The sequence below is a fragment of the Cetorhinus maximus genome, chromosome 9, assembly GCF_964194155.1.
Source record: "Cetorhinus maximus chromosome 9, sCetMax3.hap1.1, whole genome shotgun sequence".
In the NCBI taxonomy this organism is placed as follows: Eukaryota; Metazoa; Chordata; class Chondrichthyes; order Lamniformes; family Cetorhinidae; genus Cetorhinus; species Cetorhinus maximus.
The window spans coordinates 63,889,244-63,910,818 of NC_135887.1; the positions used below are offsets into that span (position 1 = coordinate 63,889,244).

General features: G+C 49.1%; 1 protein-coding gene across 1 annotated transcript in view; it reads left to right on the forward strand.

Annotated features, from left to right (window-relative positions):
* The window catches only part of LOC144684694 (AP-2 complex subunit alpha-2-like), a 103,821-nt gene extending 84,612 nt beyond the window's left edge, over positions 1-19,209 (forward strand). Inside the window, exons 18-22 of the mRNA XM_078548817.1 lie at positions 8,301-8,424; positions 8,587-8,703; positions 9,670-9,739; positions 10,123-10,257; positions 17,357-19,209. Of these exons, the coding sequence (XP_078404943.1) occupies positions 8,301-8,424; positions 8,587-8,703; positions 9,670-9,739; positions 10,123-10,257; positions 17,357-17,434 (524 nt within the window). The 3' untranslated portion in view covers positions 17,435-19,209. The remainder of the gene's footprint in view (positions 1-8,300; positions 8,425-8,586; positions 8,704-9,669; positions 9,740-10,122; positions 10,258-17,356) is intronic.
* Positions 19,210-21,575: the final 2,366 nt, after the last annotated feature.

Genomic DNA, 21,575 nt, shown 5'->3' on the forward strand with positions numbered 1-21,575 from the left:
TAGGCCGGGGGGAAGGTATGTGCCGAGGAGGCTGTGGACAGGGAGGATGGTATGTGACGTGGAGGGTGTGGGCGGGGAGGATGGTATGTGACGTGGAGGGTGTGGGCGGGGAGGATGGTATGTGCCGAGGAGGTTGTGGGCGGGGATGATGGTATGTGCCGAGGAGGGTGTGGGCGGGGATGATGCTATGTGCCGAGGAGGGTGTGGGCGGGGGGATGGTATGTGCCGAGGAGGGTGTGGGCGGGAAGGATGGTATGTGCCGAGGAGGGTGTGGGCGGGGGGATGGTACGTGCCGAGGAGGGTGTGGGTGGGCGGGAAAGATGGGATGTGCCGAGGAGGGTGTGGGTGGGCGGGCGGGACGGATGGGATGTGCCGAGGAGGGTGTGGGTGGGCGGGGAGGATGATATGTGCCGAGGAGGGTGTGGGCGGGGAGAATAGGATGTGCCGAGGAGGATGTGGGCGGGAAGGAGGGGATGTGCCGAGGAGGGTGTGGGCGGGAAGGATGGTATGTGCCGAGGAGGGTGTAAAGTATGGTATGTGCCGAGGAGGGTGGGAAGGATGGTATGTGCCGAGGAGGGTGTGGGCGGGCGGGGAGAATGGTCTGTGCCGAGGAGGGTGTGGGCGGGAAGGATGGTACGTGCCGAGGAGGGTGTGGGCGGGCGGGGAGAATGGGCTGTACCGAGGAGGGTGTGGGCGGGCGGGAAGGATGGGATGTGCTGAGGAGGGTGTAGGCCGGGGGGAAGGTATGTGCCGAGGAGGGTGTGGGCGGGGAGGATGGTATGTGACGAGGAGGGTGTGGGCGGGAAGGATCTTATGTGCCGAGGAGGGTGTTGGCGGGGAGGATGGTATGTGATGTGGAGGGTGTGTGCGGGGGGATGGTATGTGCCAAGGAGGGTGTGGGCGGGGATGATGGTATGTGACGTGGAGGGTGTGGGCGGGGAGGATGGTATGTGATGTGGAGGGTGTGTGCGGGGGGATGGTATGTGCCGAGGAGGGTGTGGGCGGGGAGGATGGTATGTGCCAAGGAGGGTGTGGGCGGGGATAATGGAAGGTGCCGAGGAGGGTGTGGGCGGGGAGGATGGTATGTGCCGAGGAGGGTGTGGTCGGGGAGGATGGTATGTGCCGAGGAGGGTGTGGGCGAGGAGGATGATATGTGCCGAGGAGGGTGTGGGCGGGGAGAATGGAAGGTGCCGAGGAGGGTGTGGGCGGGGAGAATAGGATGTGCCGAGGAGGGTGTGGGCGGGGAGAATAGGATGTGCCAAGGAGGGTGTGGACTGGGTGAATGGAAGGTGCCGAGGAGGGTGTGGGCGGGGAGGATGGTATGTGCCGAGGAGGGTGTGGGCGGGCGGGGAGAATGGGCTGTGCCGAGGAGGGTGTGGGCGGGCGGGGAGAATGGGCTGTGCCGAGGAGGGTGTGGGCGGGGAGGATGGTATGTGCCGAGGAGGGTGTGGGCGGGGAGGATGGTATGTGCCAAGGAGGGTGTGGGCGGGGAGAATGGAAGGTGCCGAGGAGGGTGTGGGCGGGGAGGATGGTATGTGCCGAGGAGGGTATGGGCGGGGAGAATGGAAGGTGCCGAGGAGGGTGTGGGCGGGGAGGATGGTATGTGCCGAGGAGGGTGTGGTCGGGGAGGATGGTATGTGCCGAGGAGGGTGTGGGCGAGGAGGATGATATGTGCCGAGGAGGGTGTGGGCGGGGAGAATGGAAGGTGCCGAGGAGGGTGTGGGCGGGGAGAATAGGATGTGCCGAGGAGGGTGTGGGCGGGGAGAATAGGATGTGCCGAGGAGGGTGTGGGCTGGGAGAATGGAAGGTGCCGAGGAGGGTGTGGGCGGGGAGAATAGGATGTGCCGAGGAGGGTGTGGGCGGGAAGGAGGGGATGTGCCGAGGAGGGTGTGGGCGGGGTGATGGTATGTGCCGAGGAGGGTGTGGACGGGGGGATGGTATGTGCTGAGGAGGGTGTGGGCGGGCGGGGAGGATGGTATGTGCCGAGGAGGGTGTGGGCGGGCGGGGAGAATGGGCTGTGCCGAGGAGGGTGTGGGCGGGCGGGAAGGATGGGATGTGCCGAGGAGGGTGTGGGCCGGGGGGATGGTATGTGCCGAGGAGGGTGTGGGCGGGGAGGATGGTATGTGCCGAGGAGGGTGTGGGCGGGGAGGATTGTATGTGCCGGGGAGGGTGTGGGCGGGGAGAATGGAAGGTGCCGAGGAGGGTGTGGGCGGGGAGGATGGTATGTGCCGAGGAGGGTGTGGGTGGGGAGGATGGTATGTGCCGAGGAGGGTGTGGGTGGGGAGGATGGTATGTGCCGAGGAGGGCGTGGGCGGGGAGGATGGTATGTGCCGAGGAGGGTGTGGGCGGGCAGGGAGAATGGGCTATGCCGAGGAGGGTGTGGGCGGGCGGGAATGATGGGATGTGCCGAGGAGGGTGTGGGCCGGGGGGATGGTATGTGTCGAGGTGGGTGTAGGCCGGGGGGATGGTATGTGCGAAGGAGTGTGTAGGCCGGGGGGATGGTATGTGACGAGGAGGGTGTAGGCCGGGGGGATGGTATGTGATGAGGAGGGTGAAGGCGGGGATGATGGTATGTGCCGAGGAGGGTGTGGGCGGGGATGATGGTATGTGCCGAGGAGGGTGTGGGCGAGGAGGATGGTATGTGCCGAGGAGGGTGTGGGCGGGGAGAATGGAAGGTGCCGAGGAGGGTGTGGGCGGGGAGAATAGGATGTGCCAAGGAGGGTGTGGACTGGGTGAATGGAAGGTGCCGAGGAGGGTGTGGGCGGGGAGGATGGTATGTGCCGAGGAGGGTGTGGGCGGGCGGGGAGAATGGGCTGTGCCGAGGAGGGTGTGGGCGGGCGGGGAGAATGGGCTGTGCCGAGGAGGGTGTGGGCGGGGATGATGGTATGTGCCGAGGAGGGTGTGGGCGAGGAGGATGGTATGTGCCGAGGAGGGTGTGGGCGGGGAGAATGGAAGGTGCCGAGGAGGGTGTGGGCGGGGAGAATAGGATGTGCCAAGGAGGGTGTGGACTGGGTGAATGGAAGGTGCCGAGGAGGGTGTGGGCGGGGAGGATGGTATGTGCCGAGGAGGGTGTGGGCGGGCGGGGAGAATGGGCTGTGCCGAGGAGGGTGTGGGCGGGCGGGGAGAATGGGCTGTGCCGAGGAGGGTGTGGGCGGGGCGGATGGTATGTGCCGAGGAGGGTGTGGGCGGGGAGGATGGTATGTGCCAAGGAGGGTGTGGGCGGGGAGAATGGAAGGTGCCGAGGAGGGTGTGGGCGGGGAGGATGGTATGTGCCGAGGAGGGTATGGGCGGGGAGAATGGAAGGTGTCGAGGAGGGTGTGGGCGGGGAGGATGGTATGTGCCGAGGAGGGTGTGGGTGGGGCGGATGGTATGTGCCGAGGATGGTGTTGGCGGGGAGGATGGTATGTGCCGAGGAGGGTGTGGGCGGGGAGGATGGTATGTGCCGAGGAGGGTGTGGGCGGGGAGAATAGGATGTGCCGAGGAGGGTGTGGGCGGCGGGATGGTATGTGCCAGCATGGGTATTGAAGAGGTGATTGCCAGCAGTGAGGCCCTGCACAGACAGGGAGGAGTGAGTAGCACATACATACATGCACAGATACACAGCTCCTTTCCAGCAGTTAAAAATTCTGTTTTTGTTTTCCTTTCCAGCAGTGATCACTGGATGCCAATCAAAGAAAAAAATTGAAAACATTTGAACTAAATGAGAGGAATTTATTTTGTGCATGTGTCACTGTTTAATTACAGGAAGTGCACCTTTTTAAAAAAGTTGAAAGAACTTGCATTTATCTAAAAACCATATCAGATTTCTTAGAAATTTTCATACATTTCACCCTCGATGAATCAGATGCCTGGCTGGCTAATTTTATTTTTGCTGGGTCTGGTTGTGGGATGAATGTTGGTCCCGAACACCCCACACACCTCACTCTTTGAATAACGGTGTTGTATCTGTAGTTCAGTTGTGCCGTCAGCACGTACAGACTCAGCTTAATATCTCATGAATAGAGACATAACTGACACAGCAGCCCTCCCTCAGTACTGCACTCAGCTATGATTCTAGTCATTGGCTCAGTCTCAAGCTTCTGGCCTTCAGTCCAACAGTCCATCACTCACTTTCGGGCAGAGTGGTCGGAAAGGCAGACCTGTGGGAGATGCACGGAGCGGGGAGAGAATAAATACAGCTCGGGGAGCGCAGCCTACATCACTCACCTTGGAGAAGAATGGTCGGAGAGGTGGACCTGCGGGAGATACACGGAGCGGGGAGAGAATAAATACAGCCTGGGGAGCAAGGCCTACATCACTCACCTTTGGGAATAATGGTCGGAGAGGCGGACCTCTCAGCTCCTCAGAACCGGCTTGCGCTGATTTCGAAAGGAGATTGAAAAGAAACACGTGATATCACAGGGAAGAAGCAATTTGATTGGCTGAAGAAAAAGCTAGCTGTTCGGTGAGTATCTGGTGAGCATCTAGTAACCGTTTAAGGTTTATTCTATTCCTAAGGTTTAGAATAAAGAAGGAACTGTACTTTTTGGTAAGGTTTATTAAGTAGGATTTAAAAGTTTCAGGTTAAGGCATGGCAGCTCAGCCAAATGGAATGCCCATCCTGTGGCATGTGGGGGAGTCGTGGACACTTCTCGTGACCCAGGCGAACCCATGTGCAGGAAGTGTCACCGGCTGCACAAGCTTGAGCTCTGCGTTTCAGAGTTTGAGCAGTGGCTGGAGTCACTGAGGTGCATCCGTGGGGCAGAGAGCTATGTGGATAGCATGTTCAGAGAGGCGGTTACACTGCAAGTTAGGGCAAGCAGGCAGACAGGGAATGGGTGACCGCCAGGCTGTCCAAGTGAAACAGGCAGGCGGTGCAGGAGTCCCCAGGCTCACTAACCGGTTTTCCATTCTGGATATCGGTGAGGGCGATGGATCCTTGGAGTGCAACAAGAGCCAAGCCCCTGGCATCACGGGTGGCCCAGCTGTACAGGGGGGGGAGGAAGAAGAGTGGAAGGGCAGTGCTGATAGGGGATTCTTTAGGGGAGCAGACAGGTGTTTCTGCAGTCGCCAAGGTGACTCCAGAATGGCTTGTTGCCTCCCTGGTGCTAGGATCAAGGATGTCTTATTGGGGTGGGCGAACAGCCAACAAAACATAAGTCCTGAGTAGGTGTTCATGGCAGAATATTGAACAGTTCTGCCTGAAAGTAAAAATATGAAAACAAAATACAAACAGGCCCTTTGCAAAAAAGTAAGAATCGAAATGGAGGACAGAGTTCATGGTCTGAAGTTGTTGAACTCAATGTTAAGTCCAGAAGGCCATGTAAAATGCCTGATCAGAAGATGAGGTGCTGTTTCTCAAGCTTGTATTGAGCTTTACTTAAACTTTGCAGCATGCCAAGGACAAATGTGAACGTGAGAATAAGTTAGTGAATTAAAATGGCAAGCAACTGGAAGCTCGGGGTCATGCTTGTGGACTGAGCAGAGGTATTCTATAAAGTGATCACTCAGTCTGCATAAGGTTCTCCCAATGTAGAGGAGACTGCATTGTAAGCAGCGAATACTGTAGACTAAATTGAATGAAGTACATGTACACTGCTTCACCTGGAAGGAATGGTTGGGGCCTTGTACAGTGAGGAAGTAAAAGTTGCACCACCTGAGATTGCATGCGTAGGTGCCCTGGGTACGAGGTATTGGGCATGATAGAAGAGTGGACCACGGTGTTGGGAAGGAAAGGGAATATGTGTTTGGTAGTGGCATCATGCTGGAGGTGACGGAAATGGTGGAGGATGACCCTTTGAATGTTGAGGCTGGTGGGGTGAAAAGTGAGGACAAGGGGTATCCTATCGTGGTTCTGGGAGGACGTGGAAGGGCTGAGAGCAGGAGTGTGGGAACTGGGTCAGACACGGTTGAGAGTCCTGTCAACCACAATGGGGGGGAATTCTCGGTTAAGGAATAATGAAAACGTCAGAAGTGCTGTTGTGGAAGCATCATCAGAACAGATGAGACAGAGATGGAGAAGCTGGGTGAATGGAATGGAGTCCTTATAAGAGGCAGGGAGTGAGGAGGCGTAGTTGAGGTAGCTGTGTGAGTGGGTGTGGTTACAATGAATATTAGTAGACAACCTATCCCCAGAAATGGAGATAGACCATCTGAAGCGAGTGAAAAATGAAAATTGGAAACAAAGTTGATTAATTTTTCCGGTTCCGGGTGAGAGTAGGAAACGACACCAATACAGTCATCACTGTACTGGAGAAAAAGTTGGGGGCGGGGGCCCGAGTACCACCGGAACAAGCAATGTACCACATACCCTACAAAAAGATAAGTATAACTAGAGCCCATCTGAGTACCCATAGCCACAACGTTTATTTGAAGGAAGTGAGACAAGTTAAAGGAAAAATTGTTCAACGAGAGAACAAGTTCAGCTAGGTGGAGGAGGGTGATGGTGGATGGGGACTGGCTGGGTCTCTGTTCAAGAAATAAGTGGAGAACACTCAGACCATCCTGATGGGGGATGGAAGTGTAGAGGGATTGAACGTCCACGGTGAAGAGGGGAGGGTTAGGGCCAGGAAACTGGAAGTTGTTGAAATGACATAGGGCGTCAGAAGAATCACAAATATAGGTGCGAAGAAACTGGACAAGGGGAGAGAATAGAGTCAAGATAGGAAGAAATAAGTTCAGTGGGGCAGGAACAGGCTGAAATGATGGGTTTACCAGGATAGCCCCGTTTGTGGACTTTGGGAAGGAGGTAGAAGCGGTCTGTTCAGGGTTGGGCAAAATGAGGTGGGAAACTGTGGAGGGAAATCTCCAAAGGAATTGGGGAATTGTGTTTCTCAAGGAGAGTGGGATTAATGATGGGTTGGGCAGGTTGAAGTCGGAGGCAAGTCAAATATTCAGGCTGTGCTGAATTACAAAGCCGAGTACATGTCCTTGAAAGCTGTGAGACTGAATCTTTGTATGTGGCCTGTAACTCTGATAGCACCACCAAGCAGCGGATTTGGACCTATGGGATGAGTAATGCCGGTCAATGTGACTATTGTTATGGACAGGAGAGAGACAGGCAAATTACTTAATTCCTCTCCCCACCTGTCCATAAGCAGAAGGTCTTTTGAGTTATTTCAGAGTGTTCAGTGGCGGGTTTTCCCAAACCCTCGGCTTGTGTGACCTAATTTACTAATAACCCACAGCAAATTCACGTTATGATTAACCCAGAAGGTTTGTTATTTGATATTCAAAACCTGAGGAAGGAGTGTTCACAACTTCCCAATCTACCATGCATGCACGTGCACACATACATGTAGACACAGTAAAGGGTGGGGTTAGAAAAAGGAGTTTTACAACAATGGATAGTAACAGTACAAGAACCACAAAAATGAATATTAGTTCATGTCATATCCGGAGTCAGAGTCCAATGAAGTATTCTTTCATGTTGGAGTTCAAATTCAGCTAGCTAAAGACTGGAGTTGTAGAATACATTTTACAGTCGGTGCTGACACCTCAAGATGAAGTAGGCACACAGCGACTGGGTCAGCTCTGCAGGCGATGGTAAGAAATCATCCAGCAGAAACAGGCTTGAGGAGTGGGCTGATGGTCTGCCTGGAGGACTGCTTCTTGATGGCTCACCAGTTGGATGTAAAAAGGCAGACTGCTTGTGAGGCTGAAGATGCAATGTTATACTGTCCAAAAAGACTAGAGGCTTGGGCCATGTGACATATTGCATTAATGGCAGCTTAACAATCGGTTTCTGTATTTCTGGTCAGAATTCCATTGTTCCACCTTAAGAGAGAGAATGGTGGGTATTAGCATCTCTTCCAGTATAGCAAGTTTCGATCTCTCCGCTTTGTGCTAGTTTTGGTTGGGAGCCAGTTTGCCTGCACTTCCTCTGCTTTCGTTGATTACAAGGGGTCTGTATAATGAGATGTGAGATTCCATAGCCTGAGATAGGAATTCTTTTATTCTTGTAATTCCTGGTGGTAGCTCTCAGAACAAAGGGCCAACCCTGTGGTCACGTGACTTGTAGCAGCCATCATTTTTGGTTCAATAGAAAATCCATTTTGAAAAATAGAAATAAGAAAGTTTTGAACAGAGTGTTGGATTTCTTTTTATGTCATAGGAACCCAACACTATGCTGTAGGAGGAGAAACCACAATGTTCACTGAGCCATGGGGAAATGTTGCTTCATTTTCACTTTATTTTCACCCAATAAGATGATCAATCCATTAAGTTTGCCAGTTTTAACCAGTCCCTTGGCTGAATGAAGCTCCCTATATATTTTACATATTAGTCACTCAGTATATGTTTTGTTTAACTATCTTCTCCACAACTGAATGTTCAAACCAAGCCCGTCGATCCCACAGTTGAAGGCGGTACCCAAATTCAGCAGGTGCTAAACATCGAGTGTATCTCTGACTTTGTCGAGGTGCCAATCCTCAGCATTCAGTTCAGGTACACACCTTTTGCAATGCAATCCTCAAATTGAATTTGGAATGGTGATGATGGGTTAGACGGAGGAAGCGTGGAGTTGGGGGTGGTTGTGGGGGAATGGGTTGAGGAAAAGGTTGCTGCAATTGTCCCTTCATCCTCCTCTTCTGGTTTTATTCAAAGCAGATATGACGGAGCACTCCAGAATATCTCTATCAAGCTGCCCATCTCAGTAAATAAGTTTTTCCAGCCCACAGATATGTCACCTGAGGATTTCTTTCGGCGATGGAAACAGTTAAACAGGTGAAAGCCCTTTCACTCTGAATATTGCAGCACATTTGGGCAGAAATATGAAGTCCTGATGGTGTAACTAACTTAAGCCCAGCATGAGCCTTAGATAAGCAGATATCTGAGCATTCTCTGTTGAAAAAGAACATGCTCCACCATGTTTGTGGACACACTGCCTAACATAGTACTTTGTAGCAAACCCATTGGTCATAGCTCACAATCAGCTGAGTCAATGATGAGAATCCTGCAATTGGTCACAGTGAATCCCCGACAACAGAGATGAGGAATCATGGTCTCACTATCCAGCTGTAAAACTTGCTGTGGGTGCCATGTTTTTGCTCAGTTGTGATGTACTCCATGGCCAAATGAACAATACATAATTGTCTTGACTCACAGTTATAGGATGATCAGTGTTACATAACCCTGCTCCTGCAAAGGGTAAGTGGAGAGCAGTGGGGAGGCTGCATAGACTTCCATCCCATCTTGATAATCTATCTGCCACCTCTCTCTCTGAGGACCTTCTAGGGCTATGGCTGGAAAGCTTTTCACTTTTCCAGGTTTGTAAGTCTGGTCTCAAACTGCTGGTTTCACCCTGGTTCCATGACCTTTGCTGTAGCAGATTCACTCCTGATACTGCTCTCGGGCAGCAAAGAATCAAAGCAAACTAAAAATAGTTTTTTGACTGTTCTTGTCCACTCTACCTTATCATGAACTCCATACCACCATTTCATCTCCTGAGGGAAAGTTTCCATGCTTAAGGGAACCTGTGCTGTTTTCTTCATATTGCTAATAATTTCCCATGTCCTCCAGGTTTTCACCAAGCTTCTTCAGATTGTTTCTTGGGTCTAAGTTTCAGGTGTTAAGTACTGCTACTTCAATCTTCAAGAAGAAGGAATAAATGCAGCATGAGGCCTGTGTAGATGTTGAGAATTGAGTCCTGCAAGCTTGAGTAACAAAAGGTTATTTTTTTGTGTCCCTTAGCCCACAGCAGGAAGTGCAGCAGATATTTAAAGCTAAGTATCCAATGGATTCAGAGATGACAAAAGCAAAGGTATAAATCAAACTTGAACCTGTATTGAGGAATGATGCCAAACCCTGCCCCCATAATCGAATGTTAGCTTCTGCATTAACATAAGTGGCAGCCGTAACGCATTGAAAGGCGGTGGAAGCAAAGCCTTTCATTACCTTTAAGGAAGAGCTAGCTAGATTCTTGATTAACAAGAGGGTGAAAAGTTATTGGGGGTAGGCAGGAATGTGAGGTTGAGGTTACGTTCAGATCAGCCATGATCTTATTGAATGGCAGAGCAGGCTCGAGGGGCCGAATGGCCTACTCCCCCTAAATCATAAGCCCGTATGTTTACTTTGATCAGCTTGTAATAGTTTCAGTTTTGGCCCATGTTAGACTGATAATGTATTTTACTTCTCATCCGGCAGCTTTTGGGATTTGGTCTAGCACTTCTGGATGGGGTAGATCCCAATCTTTCCAATTTTGTGGGAACTGGAATTATTCATACAAAAACTGTTCATGTTGGATGTTTGCTTCGCCTGGAACCAAACACTCAAGCTCAGGTATGTACCAGAATAGGCTGTATAACTTGAGGTTGCAAGGAAAATCATGTTGTCAGATGGAGACTCTCTCTCCCTGTCACACAATTTCCACTTCCACATAATTTCTAAGCTTTTCAGTTGTGTAAATTGTCACTTTCCCTGCAAGAAATGTCTTTCTTTCAACAGGTTCACTTCAAGTAATCTGATCTCAGTTCATGGTCTCATTTCAAAATGGGAATAATGAACAATACAATGTCAGCATTGCAGTTTGAATTTTTAAAATGTTGATTCACTTTTTCTGTCTTTCTCTGGATGTACCATAGTACTTTAATAGTCAATTGTGCAGAATTTAGTACGCAATCATGGTGCTCCTACCTTCCCAACCATAGATCTTAATGACCGGAAAATTGGGAGTGATGCCTTTCAAGTCTGTTGACCTTTATCTGATTCTCCGCTCCACATCCTTGGCAGGAGAGGTAGCGGAGGAGTGGAGCCCTACAGTTTCAGAACTATTACAATACCTGATAACCAGGATGCAGTAAGGCTGGGCAAGCATTACAGGGTGCAAAGGACACTAAGAAAAATCATTTGATAATTTCAAGAATAAGCTGAGTGTAGGTTAAAAACATAACCTGTGCAGACCAGAGAGAAGATGGTTAATGCAGAATCGTGTGTAAGTAAATATTATAAACAGCATGATTAAAATAAATTGTATTGAAATTAAAGCAGGATAGCACTAACAGATGAAAGAAGATATAATTGTGGAACTGAAAGCTAAATTAGATGACAGATGGAGCCTCTTCATGGAGTAATTGTTGAGTGTGCTCTTCCAGGAAGGGAAGGATAGGGGAAGTCTTCAGGGGTGTTCAAAACATAAGTGGTTCTGAGACTAGAGTATTACAGGGGTGGGTTTCAGTAATTTGAATGGCCCTTGCTCACCCTTCACTTTTTGGATGCTGAATCTAAATTTACCTAACTATCTGTATTACCTGTTATCTTCTCCACCTAGTTATGTGACCCTAAGTTTAGAAATTATCTCACTTGCAGTAATCTACTTTATCCCACACACACTCACATCAGTGGGAAAATGCTAAACTGAGACAGATGGGTCACAATTTATGTAATATATTAAAAATCTTCGATCTATTTGCATATTCTGTTTATAAAATCTTATTTCTTGTTACATCTTTGTCACTTTTTATGTCCGCTTTTTGCTATTATAAATCCCTATGTCCGTATTTTTAATGGAAACTGCCCATAGAGCCTGCAGTTACACCTGTACTGCATTTCTATTTGTGTTTTCCAGCTCCTCGGCCAGGACTGCAGAGAAACTCCCACACTCCAGCCAACCAGCATCAGGCTTGGCTCAGTGGGAACACTCTCGCCTCTGAGTAGGGTTGCCAACTATGATTAAATTTATTCCTAGAGGTTTCATCACATGAATTGCTTCCAGCCATGAGTCAGTCAACAAAAACCATCCTTGTGACGTCCTGCCTTCCCACGTTAACTGAAAAGCAAAAAAGACTCATTACCCAATTGGATGACGCTTGACTGTCAACCAAACAGCCTTTTTTCCCCTATTTTCAATATTTTTGCATCTGGTAAAGAGAAACCTTCAAAGAAAATGACAAAAATACCCAATCTATTTTGAATGTGCTGATTAATGATTTTTCTCCAGGGTTGCACAGAGCTGTGTCCTGGAGATGGATCTTCAATTCCTGGAGACTCCAGGCCAATCCTGGAGGGTTAGCAATCCTAGCTCTGAAACAGAAAGTTGTGGGTTCAAGTCTCACTCCAAAAATTTAAACAGACAGCAGGGTGAGCATTTCCGGTGGCGGGGGTGGGGGGTGAGCATTGTCAGGAGTGGGAGCATTGTCAGGGGAGTGAGGGAGGATGAGCATTGTCGGGGGAGTGAGGGAGGATGAGCGTTGTCGGGGGAGTGAAGGAGGATGAGCGTTGTCGGGGGAGTGAGGGAGGATGAGCGTTGTCGGGGGAGTGAGGGAGGATGAGCGTTGTCGGGGGAGTGAGGGAGGATGAGCGTTGTCGGGGGAGTGAGGGAGGTTGAGCGTTGTCGGGGGAGTGACGGAGGATGAGCGTTGTCGGGGGAGTGAGGGAGGATGAGCGTTGTCGGGGGAGTGAGGGAGGATGAGCGTTGTCGGGGGAGTGAGGGAGGATGAGCGTTGTCGGGGGAGTGAGGGAGGATGAGCGTTGTCGGGGGAGTGAGGGAGGATGAGCGTTGTCGGGGGAGTGAGGGAGGATGAGCGTTGTCGGGGGAGTGAGGGAGGATGAGCGTTGTCGGGGGAGTGAGGGAGGATGAGCGTTGACGGGGGAGTGAGGGAGGATGAGCGTTGTCGGGGGAGTGAGGGAGGATGAGCGTTGTCGGGGGAGTGAGGGAGGATGAGCGTTGTCGGGGGAGTGAGGGAGGATGAGCGTTGTCGGGGGAGTGAGGGAGGATGAGCGTTGTCGGGGGAGTGAGGGAGGATGAGCGTTGTCGGGGGAGTGGGGGAGGATGAGCGTTGTCGGGGGAGTGGGGGAGGATGAGCGTTGTCGGGGGAGTGGGGGAGGATGAGCGTTGTCGGGGGAGTGGGGGAGGATGAGCGTTGTCGGGGGAGTGGGGGAGGATGAGCGTTGTCGGGGGAGTGGGGGAGGATGAGCGTTGTCGGGGGAGTGGGGGAGGATGAGCGTTGTCGGGGGAGTGAAGGGGGTGAGCGTTGTCGGGGGAGTGGTTGGGTGAGCGTTGTCGGGGGAGTGAAGGGGGTGAGCGTTGTCGGAGGAGTGGGTGGGTGAGCATAGTTGAGGGAGGGAGTGGGTGGGTGAACATTGTCGGGGGAGTGAAGGGGGTGAGCGTTGTCGGAGGAGTGGGTGGGTGAGCATAGTTGAGGGAGGGAGTGGGTGGGTGAACATTGTCTGGGGAGTGAGGGGGTGAGCATTGTCAGGGAAGTGAGGGGGCGTGAACATTGTCGGGAGAGTGAGGGGGCGAGCGTTGTCAGGGGAGTGGGTGGGTGAGTATTGTCAGGGGAGCGAGGAGGGCGAGCATTGTCGGGTGAGCGAGGGGCGGTGAACATTGTCGGAGGAGTGAGGGGGGTGAGCATTTTCGGGGAAGTGAGGAGGATGAGCATTGTCGGAGGAGTGAGGAGGGTGAGCATTTTTGGGGGTGTGAGCATTATCAGGGGAGTGGGCACTGTCGGGGGAAGTTGGGGGGAGTGAGCATTGTCGGGGGGAGTGGGGAAGTGAGGGGGTGTGAAGGTGAAATGTGCATTGTTGGGGAATGAGGATTCATTGAGTATCATTGTGTGACAAGGGGGGCGAGCAGTGTTGGTAGTGGGTGTGTGAGTAGCGGCGGGGCAGATGAGCAGTGTTGGCGGAAGGGGTGGAGTGTGAGCAGCGTTGGTGGTGAGCAGGTGGGTAGGCGGTGATGAAGGCGGGCCGGGAGGGTGAGTGGTGTCGGCGGTGGGGGGGGTGAGCGGTGTCGGCGGTGGGGGGGAGGGCAAGCGGTGTCGGTGGGTGAGCGGTTTCGCCAATGTGGGTGGGGAGGGTGAGTGGTGTGGGGGTAGGGGGGAGTGTGAGCGGTGTTGGCGGCAGGGGGTATGAGGTTGAGCGGTGTGGGTGGGGAGGGTGAGCCGTGTCGGCGGTGAGGGATGGGGAGGGTGAGCGGTGTTGGCGATGGGGGTGAGTGTGAGCATGTCGAGGGTGTGGGTGACGTCGGTGGTTGGGTTGTGGGTTAGCGTTGATGGTGGTGGGGTTGTGGGTGAGTGTTGTCAGCGGTGGGGAGGAATCTGAGCGACTGTAGAGGTTGTGGGTGAGCAATGTCGGCGATGGGGCTTTGTGTGAGCGGTGTCGGCAGTGTTGGCGGTCGGGGGGAAAGTGAGCATTGTTGGCGGTGAGGGTGTGGGTGAACGGCGTCGATGGTGGGGGTGTGGGTGCGCGTTGTCAGCGGTGCTGCTGTTGGTGAGTGGTGTCTGCGGTGGCGGGGAGGATGAGCGGTGTCGGTGGTTGGACTGTGGGTGAGTGTTGTTGGCAATGGGGCTGTGGGTGTGCATTCTCGGCAGTGGGGCTATGGGCGAGTGTTTGGGGGTGTGGGTGAGCAGCATCAGCGGCGGGGGGGAGGATGAGCGGCGTCGGTGGTGGCGGTGTGGGTGAGTGGCGTCAGCGATGGGGTTGTGGGTGAGCGGCGTCGGCAGTGGGGCTGTAAGTGAACATTGGCGGAGGGGTGGGTGAGCATCGTCAGGGCGTGGGAGGGCGAGCGCTGTCGGGGGCATGGGAGGGCGAGCGCTGTCGGGGGCGTGGGAGGGCGAGCGCTGTCGGCGTGGGAGGGCGAGCGCTGTCGGGGGCGTGGGAGGGCGAGCGCTGTCGGGGGCGTGGGAGGGCGAGCGCTGTAGGGGGCGTGGGAGGGCGAGCGCTGTCGGGGGCGTGGGAGGGCGAGCGCTATCGGGGGCGTGGGAGGGCGAGCGCTGTCGGGGGCGTGGGAGGGCGAGCGCTGTCGGGGGCGTGGGAGGGCGAGCGCTGTCGGGGGCGTGGGAGGGCGAGCGCTGTCGGGGGCGTGGGAGGGCGAGCGCTGTCGGGGGCGTGGGAGGGCGAGCGCTGTCGGGGGCGTGGGAGGGCGAGCGCTGTCGGGGGTGGGTGGGTGGAGGGTGAGCATTGTCCCAGGGTGGGGGAGGGTGCTTGATGTCGGTTTGGGTGGAGAGGGTGAGCGTTGTCGTGGGATGCGTGAGCGTTGTCCAGTGCGGGATGGGGGGGTTGTTGTGGTGGTGTGCAGAAGATGAGTGGGAGGGGAGGCTGATTGGTGTCGGAAGTGCGGGCTTGTGGGGTGTGGGGATACCAAACTAAGTTGGACATTTAAAGACAGTGCAAGTCATTGAACTGAAGGCAGATTTTATGGGGTGTGCATTCAGTTTATGATGACAAAGGCAATGCGACTTCAGCGTAGTTACACTTCACTGCTTGGCCTGCGCTGTCTGCTCGTCGTTGAATTCAACAACATAAAAAGGTAGGGGGACAGTTTGAAATGGCGTCAGTGTTGTGCCTTCCAGCTCCACCTGCTGTCTGAAAGATCTAGGCCAGTGTTTCAGCTTGACTTTTTATCAGAACTGGCTTGACTGAAGTCCAAAGACAACATCGTGCTCAACAATTTCAGACCATAACTCTGAAACCAGATTTTTATTTTCGGGGAGCAGCTGTTGATGCTTTCCCCTCATCTAGACACACCTTTTCTTTCTTCTTATCCCATTACCACCTTCATTTGCCTTGCCCATCATCCCCTTTCTCATTGAACCTCTCCTGTCTTCCACCACATTGTAGATCTTCCCTTTTTTCTTTCTCCTCACCCCCCTTTTCCCCTCTTGCTTAAAAACCGTTACATCTCAGCCCTTTTCTGTTCCCAATTCTGTTAAGGGTCACCAATCTGAAATGTTAACTCTGCTTCTCTCCACAGATGTTGTCTGGCCTGCTGAATATTTTCAACATTCACAGTATTTTGTTGTTAAAGTTTTTGATCATTATCTAGTTACTGTTTGTTAAATCTTTCTGTGTGATTTATTGTGATTTTGTGTATCTATGCACTTTGTCAGTGCCAGTCACATAATTTTTTGTCAAGTCTTTGTTGAAATTTCTCATCTTTTTTATTACATATCCCAAGTTTAGATTTATCAAGGTTTTTGACAATGTAAGGCAGTATCTAAGCCACTGGGTGGCATGCTCAGCAAATGTATTCCTCTAAAGCAAGCTTTACTCCCCCTACTGTGAGTAAATGAGTGTTACAGATTTCTGCAACCATCTTTTTCATATTTGAAGTAATTATTTTGAAAATGTTAATGTTTACTTCTGGTAGTGAGAGAGATTGATCATATTTAGGTAGCTGAGGTGGGGAGGACTTTCTTCACTCAGAGGGTGGTGAATCTAGCCCAGAGGATGGTAGAAGCTCAATCATTGAGCATGTTCATAATAGTAATTTATAGATTTCTGGATACTAATGACAGCAAGGGATATGGTGGAAAAAGTCATAAGAGGTAGATGATCAGCCATGATCTGTTTGAATGGTGGAGCAGGCTTGATTGGCCGAATGGTTTACTCCGGCTCCTATTTTCTATGTTCCTATGGGGCTTGATAGAGTAGATGCTGGGAGATGGCTGGAGAGCCTACAGCTAGCGGTCATAGTCTCAGAATAAAGGATTGGACATTAAGGACTGAGATAAGAATTCTTTTCACACAAAGGGTTGTGGATTTTTTAAATTCTATGCAACAGAAAGCTGTGGATGCTCATTTGACTATATTCAAGACAGAAATTGATAGATTTTTGGATGCTAAAGGAGTTAAGGCATATGGGAATAGTATGGTAAGGGAGAAGGTAGGGTTAAGATCGAAGATCAGACATGATCATCTTCTGTGACAAGCAAGCTTGAAGGGCCAAATGGCCTATTCCAGTTTCTATTTCTTATGTTTACCCTGGAAGTCTCCAGAATTAAAGACTAACCTCTAGGTTGCAGCTGTGACCAACGCAGAAAAATTGAAGCAAGTAACATTGTGCTTTTTCATATTTTTTTGAACACTTACTGGCTCACAGGTCTCTCATTAACATTTTCAAATCAATGTATAGCTTTTTAAGTTTTAATTTTTAAAGTTAGGAGACGTTTGCTGGTTGCCAGTCATTCACTTGAATCTACTACCTCCAACCACGGTACTCGTTTGGTCCTTAGTCAATTCCCACAGTCCACCCTGTACTGCCAGTCCCCATAGTCTCCTCAATATAAGCCCATATGGCTTTAGTGCCTCTGACATTTGGCAAAGAGCACCATAGCTCATGACTTGATTTATGTTAGGTACTTAATTCAAAGTTTTACAAGTTGCTAATAGTCAGTTAAACGTGGCCTCTCGGTCACAAAGTGACTAATACAAGAGAGCATTGCTCTGGATTTGATGAGTACTGACAGCAGCTGATAGGTTGCTGTTTTCTGAGACTGCATTACCATGTTTAATAATACATTTGGCATTTATACATAGCACTGTCCTAACCATAATGACTGTTCAATGGCCATAAGTTCTCAGGCACTGATCCCACTCGTACACATTAGTTAGTGTTGCAGCTGAAGTATCTCGGCCCTTACCATGTGACTTTCTTTTTCAGCTGTATCGTCTGACACTCCGGGCTAGCAAGGAAGCTGTATCAAAGAGGCTATGTGAACTACTGTCAAAACAGTTTTAATTACCTGGCCACTTAAACTCATTGTGCACACTTGTGAACTGTGACTGTTTGTCTAATACTTATAGTTATTTTCATTCACTTTTCAGTATTAATGATAATATTTTGCTTCCATGTTCTTTTATTTCCAGAAATTGAGAATATAAAGTGTACAGCATGAGTTGATGAACAGACTTTTTTTTCATAGCTAATGAATAAATGTTTACCTTTCCAGCTTCCCTCTGATGCATTGTTACAGAAGTTGCACTTTGGTTAAAAAGGGAACTTAACTGGATACAGTTCTGTTGTTCTCAGAACCTGCCTTCTTTTAGAGGCTGGCATTGCAGTCCTATTTAGTGCCAAGCAAATCTTTTACAATACACCTGGACTTTCAGTCCTTGTAAAATAAAATATTCCTACTCTGCTGTTTATTCACTACAATATAGTTCAGTCCAGATTGAAGGCGGGGTGGGTGGAGGAGGAAGATGAATTGATTTTTTTTTTAAAAAATCCATGAGTTTTCAGAAGATTTTGAGATGTTTGCATCCACCTTAAAGCACTCAACACATGAACTGGGCAGCAACAGGGCCCTGTCAGCAAATTTAATTGTGCTTTGTGGATCAATGTTGCAAACCTGTTTCTGTAACTATATAATAAAATCAAAATACTGCGGATACTGTTTCTGTTTTGGATCAACTTGGTCTCAGCCGCTCAGTTAACTTAATATCAATTTTGAGCCCAGCGATGAAAGGAGCATGATATGACACATGTTAAATTAATATAGAATCTTCATAGTGCAGTTTATAGGAATAGCAAAGAAAATTTGTTCCAAACAGTCCACAATTGGAGCACTCTGCACTTTTGGGTGCCTGTTATAAAACCAAGAGTGAATTGGCTGGGTGATGCGGGCTGGGAAGCTATAGTTAGGAAGGGAATTTGGATACTGGAACACAAGGCTGAGGAGAATTTATTTGAGCTATGTAAAATTCTGAAGGGCTTTGATAGTTTCTCCTGATTGAGGAATTGATGACAAGAAAGTTACAAGTGGGAGGGGTAAGGAGAAATTCCTTTCTGAAATGAGTTGTTGGAGCATGGTGTGCCATATAGAGTGATAAGGGCAGAGACCATTGTGTCTTTTGAGGTAGAATTGATAATTATTTGAAGCAGATGAAGATGAGAGCTATGAGGAAAGTGTGATGGTGGGGTTAGTTTTGTGTTAGGGGTAGGCAATAAATGCTGACCTTGTCACCAATGCCCAATGTAATTGCTATAACAAAGAGCTGGCACAATGGGATGAATAGCTGTTTACTGTGAACTGCATTGATTTGATTGTTGATTTAATGTGATGAATGCCAACATAATAGATCAAGAGCATATTGGAGCTGTGCCGATTTTTTCAAAGTTCCAGATTGTTCACCAGGTGGCCAGGAGTGCCATTTGCTGTGCTCTGTATATTATCCAGCACATTTGCAGAACTTCGACAGGCTATATGTTTACAACTATGTAATAACTCTACCCTACCAAAATGTTGAGCTAACAGCTTTTGAAATGACACTTTGTACTGGAATGCAGTGTATTTGATGTTAGCTATTTCAAATGGTTCTGCACTTTCCCATTGTAGCTGTACTCCTGTACGTGAGAAGGAAAACCAAATCTTGTATTGAGTAGCTGCAATTTGAGTGGCCTTTACTTCAAAAGGTAAAATGAATTTATAATCTGAACGTTTTGTCTTGTCCTACATATTCTGGTTTAAATAAACTTAACTTTAACAAAAGTTAACTCTCTGGCAGCTGCAGTCTTTTGGATCTTTTGTTTCAATTGTTCTGTTTGATTTGCAGGGGTTGTCAGGTTTGAAGTTTATTATGATGATGTTCATAAAACTAAAAAGATGCACCAAATAATTTGAGCAGGAATGGTTTTCCAATTTTCATTGGTTGAAAGATTGGTTTATCATTTAATAAATTATTAAACTGGACAAACTAAATGCATCATGGAGAGCCTTGCACAAAGGTATATTAAGAAATTGGGTAGGAGAGTAATTTGTGAAGAGATGAGTATGCAAAGGGATATAGATAGGCTAAGTGTGTGGGCAATAATTTGGAAGATGTAGTATAATGGGGAAAATGTGAACTTATCCACTGGCAGAAAGAATAGAAAAACAGCATATTAAACATAGAGAGATTGCATAACTCTGAAGTAGAGAGGGATGTGGGTATCCTGGTAAATGAATCACCAAAAAGCTAGTATTTATGTACAGCAGGTGATTAGCAAGGTTGTCATTCATTGCAAGGAGAATGCAATATAAAATTTGGAAGTTTTGCCACAGTTGTACAGGGCGATGGTGAGACCACATCTGGAGTACTGTGTGTACAGTTTTGGTCTCCTTATTTTAAAAAAAGGATATAATTGCATTAGAAGCAGTTCAGAGAAGATTCACACAACTGATCTCTGGGATGAAGGGGTTGCCTTATGGAAAAAAAGGTTAGCCCTCTATCCATTGGAGTTTAGAAGAATAAGAGGTGATCTTATTGAAACAAAACCTCCTGTAGAGACTTGACAGGGTGGATATGCTGAAAGGATGTTTCCTTTTGTGGGGGAGTCTATAACTAGGGGGCACAGTTTATAAATACAGGGTCTCCCATTTAAGACAGAGATGAAGAGAATTTTTTTTCTTTCAGAGGGCTGTTAGTCTACGGAATTCCCTTCCCCAGAGAGCAGTGGAGGCTGGGTCATTGAATATTTTTAAGACTGACTTAGATAGATTCTTGATTGACAAGGGATTCAAAGGGTATAGAGGGTAGGTTGGAAAGTAGAGGCCACAATCAGGTCAGCCATGATCTTATCAAATGGCATAGCAGGCTCGATGGGCCAAATGGCCTTCCCCTGTTCCTAATTTGTATGTTTGTATGTAATAAGACAGAGGATTCTATATTGAAGGGAACAGACAAGTATTTCTGCCATTGCAGATATAAATCCAGAATGGTATGTTGCCTCCCGGTTGCCAGGGTCAAGGATATCACTGAGCAGTTACAGACTTTGAGGAGGGAGGGTGAACAGCCAGCAATCATGGTCCATATCATTATGAATGACTAGGTAGAAATAGGAATGAAGTCCTGGAGGCAGATTTGAGGGAACTGGGAGAGAACTAGCAAGCGGGACTTCAAAGGTAATAAACTCCAGACCACTCCCTGTGCATCGCGCTAAGGAGTGCAAGCCTGATTGTGATGTAAGCTTCTGACTTTCATTCTTGTACCATCACTAAGATTTCCTATTTCCTAGCTCAGGAGAAAGGCCATTGCTACCACTAGACTTGACTGTTCCGACTGTCATGAAGCTATTAATATATATATTTTGCAAAATGTTTTTTTTAAAAACAGAAGTTTGGTCTGCGGGTATGTCTTAATTGGATTTAAGCCAGCTAGTCTGGTTGCTTTGATGTACTAGTTTGAGATGTAAACAGAGAGATGGTGTGCATTTGCTTTTTTTTGAATAGAGCATTCAAGAAGTGGGGTGAAAATTGACGCCTTTCTAACAGCTACCAAGCAATATGTTTATATTACTAATAAAATTGGTATTATGAAAGGGGTTTCATTGGTTAAAAGGTGAAGTTCAAAGAGGTTGTTGATACAATGAGAATTAACATTCATTGGGGCTGGTAGGTATGACTTCAGTAATTTTTTGGGTATGCAGGCAGAGGCAATGTAAGATCAAAAGGCAGCTGCATGCCTCCAGCTGGCTCCACAGTGGAAAGAACCTCATTGAATTCGTAAGGTGAAAATGCTTTTCCTGGTGTTTTGGTTAAGTCAATGGGTTGTTGTTGCCTCAATGGAGATTAGTTTGGGAATTTGTTAAAAGCTATGATCGTAGTAATTTGTAGCCATGTGAATATATTTTATCCTGTGTAAATTAATAAAATGTTTCATTTAGTTTAATGTAAAACCTTGAGAACTAGTGGTCTAAATCCTGAGTTTAGAGTCGCATCTCAAACATAAAGCTTAAAATTATTGATTATGACAGTTGTTCTGGGATTTTTAAATAACTCCGCCCTACCAACTGCATCAGCCATAACACCGACATACTCATGGCTGGTCTCCCACATTCTACCCTCCATACAGTTGAGGTCATTAAAACTCTGCTGCCCTTGTCCTAAATCATAGCATGTCCT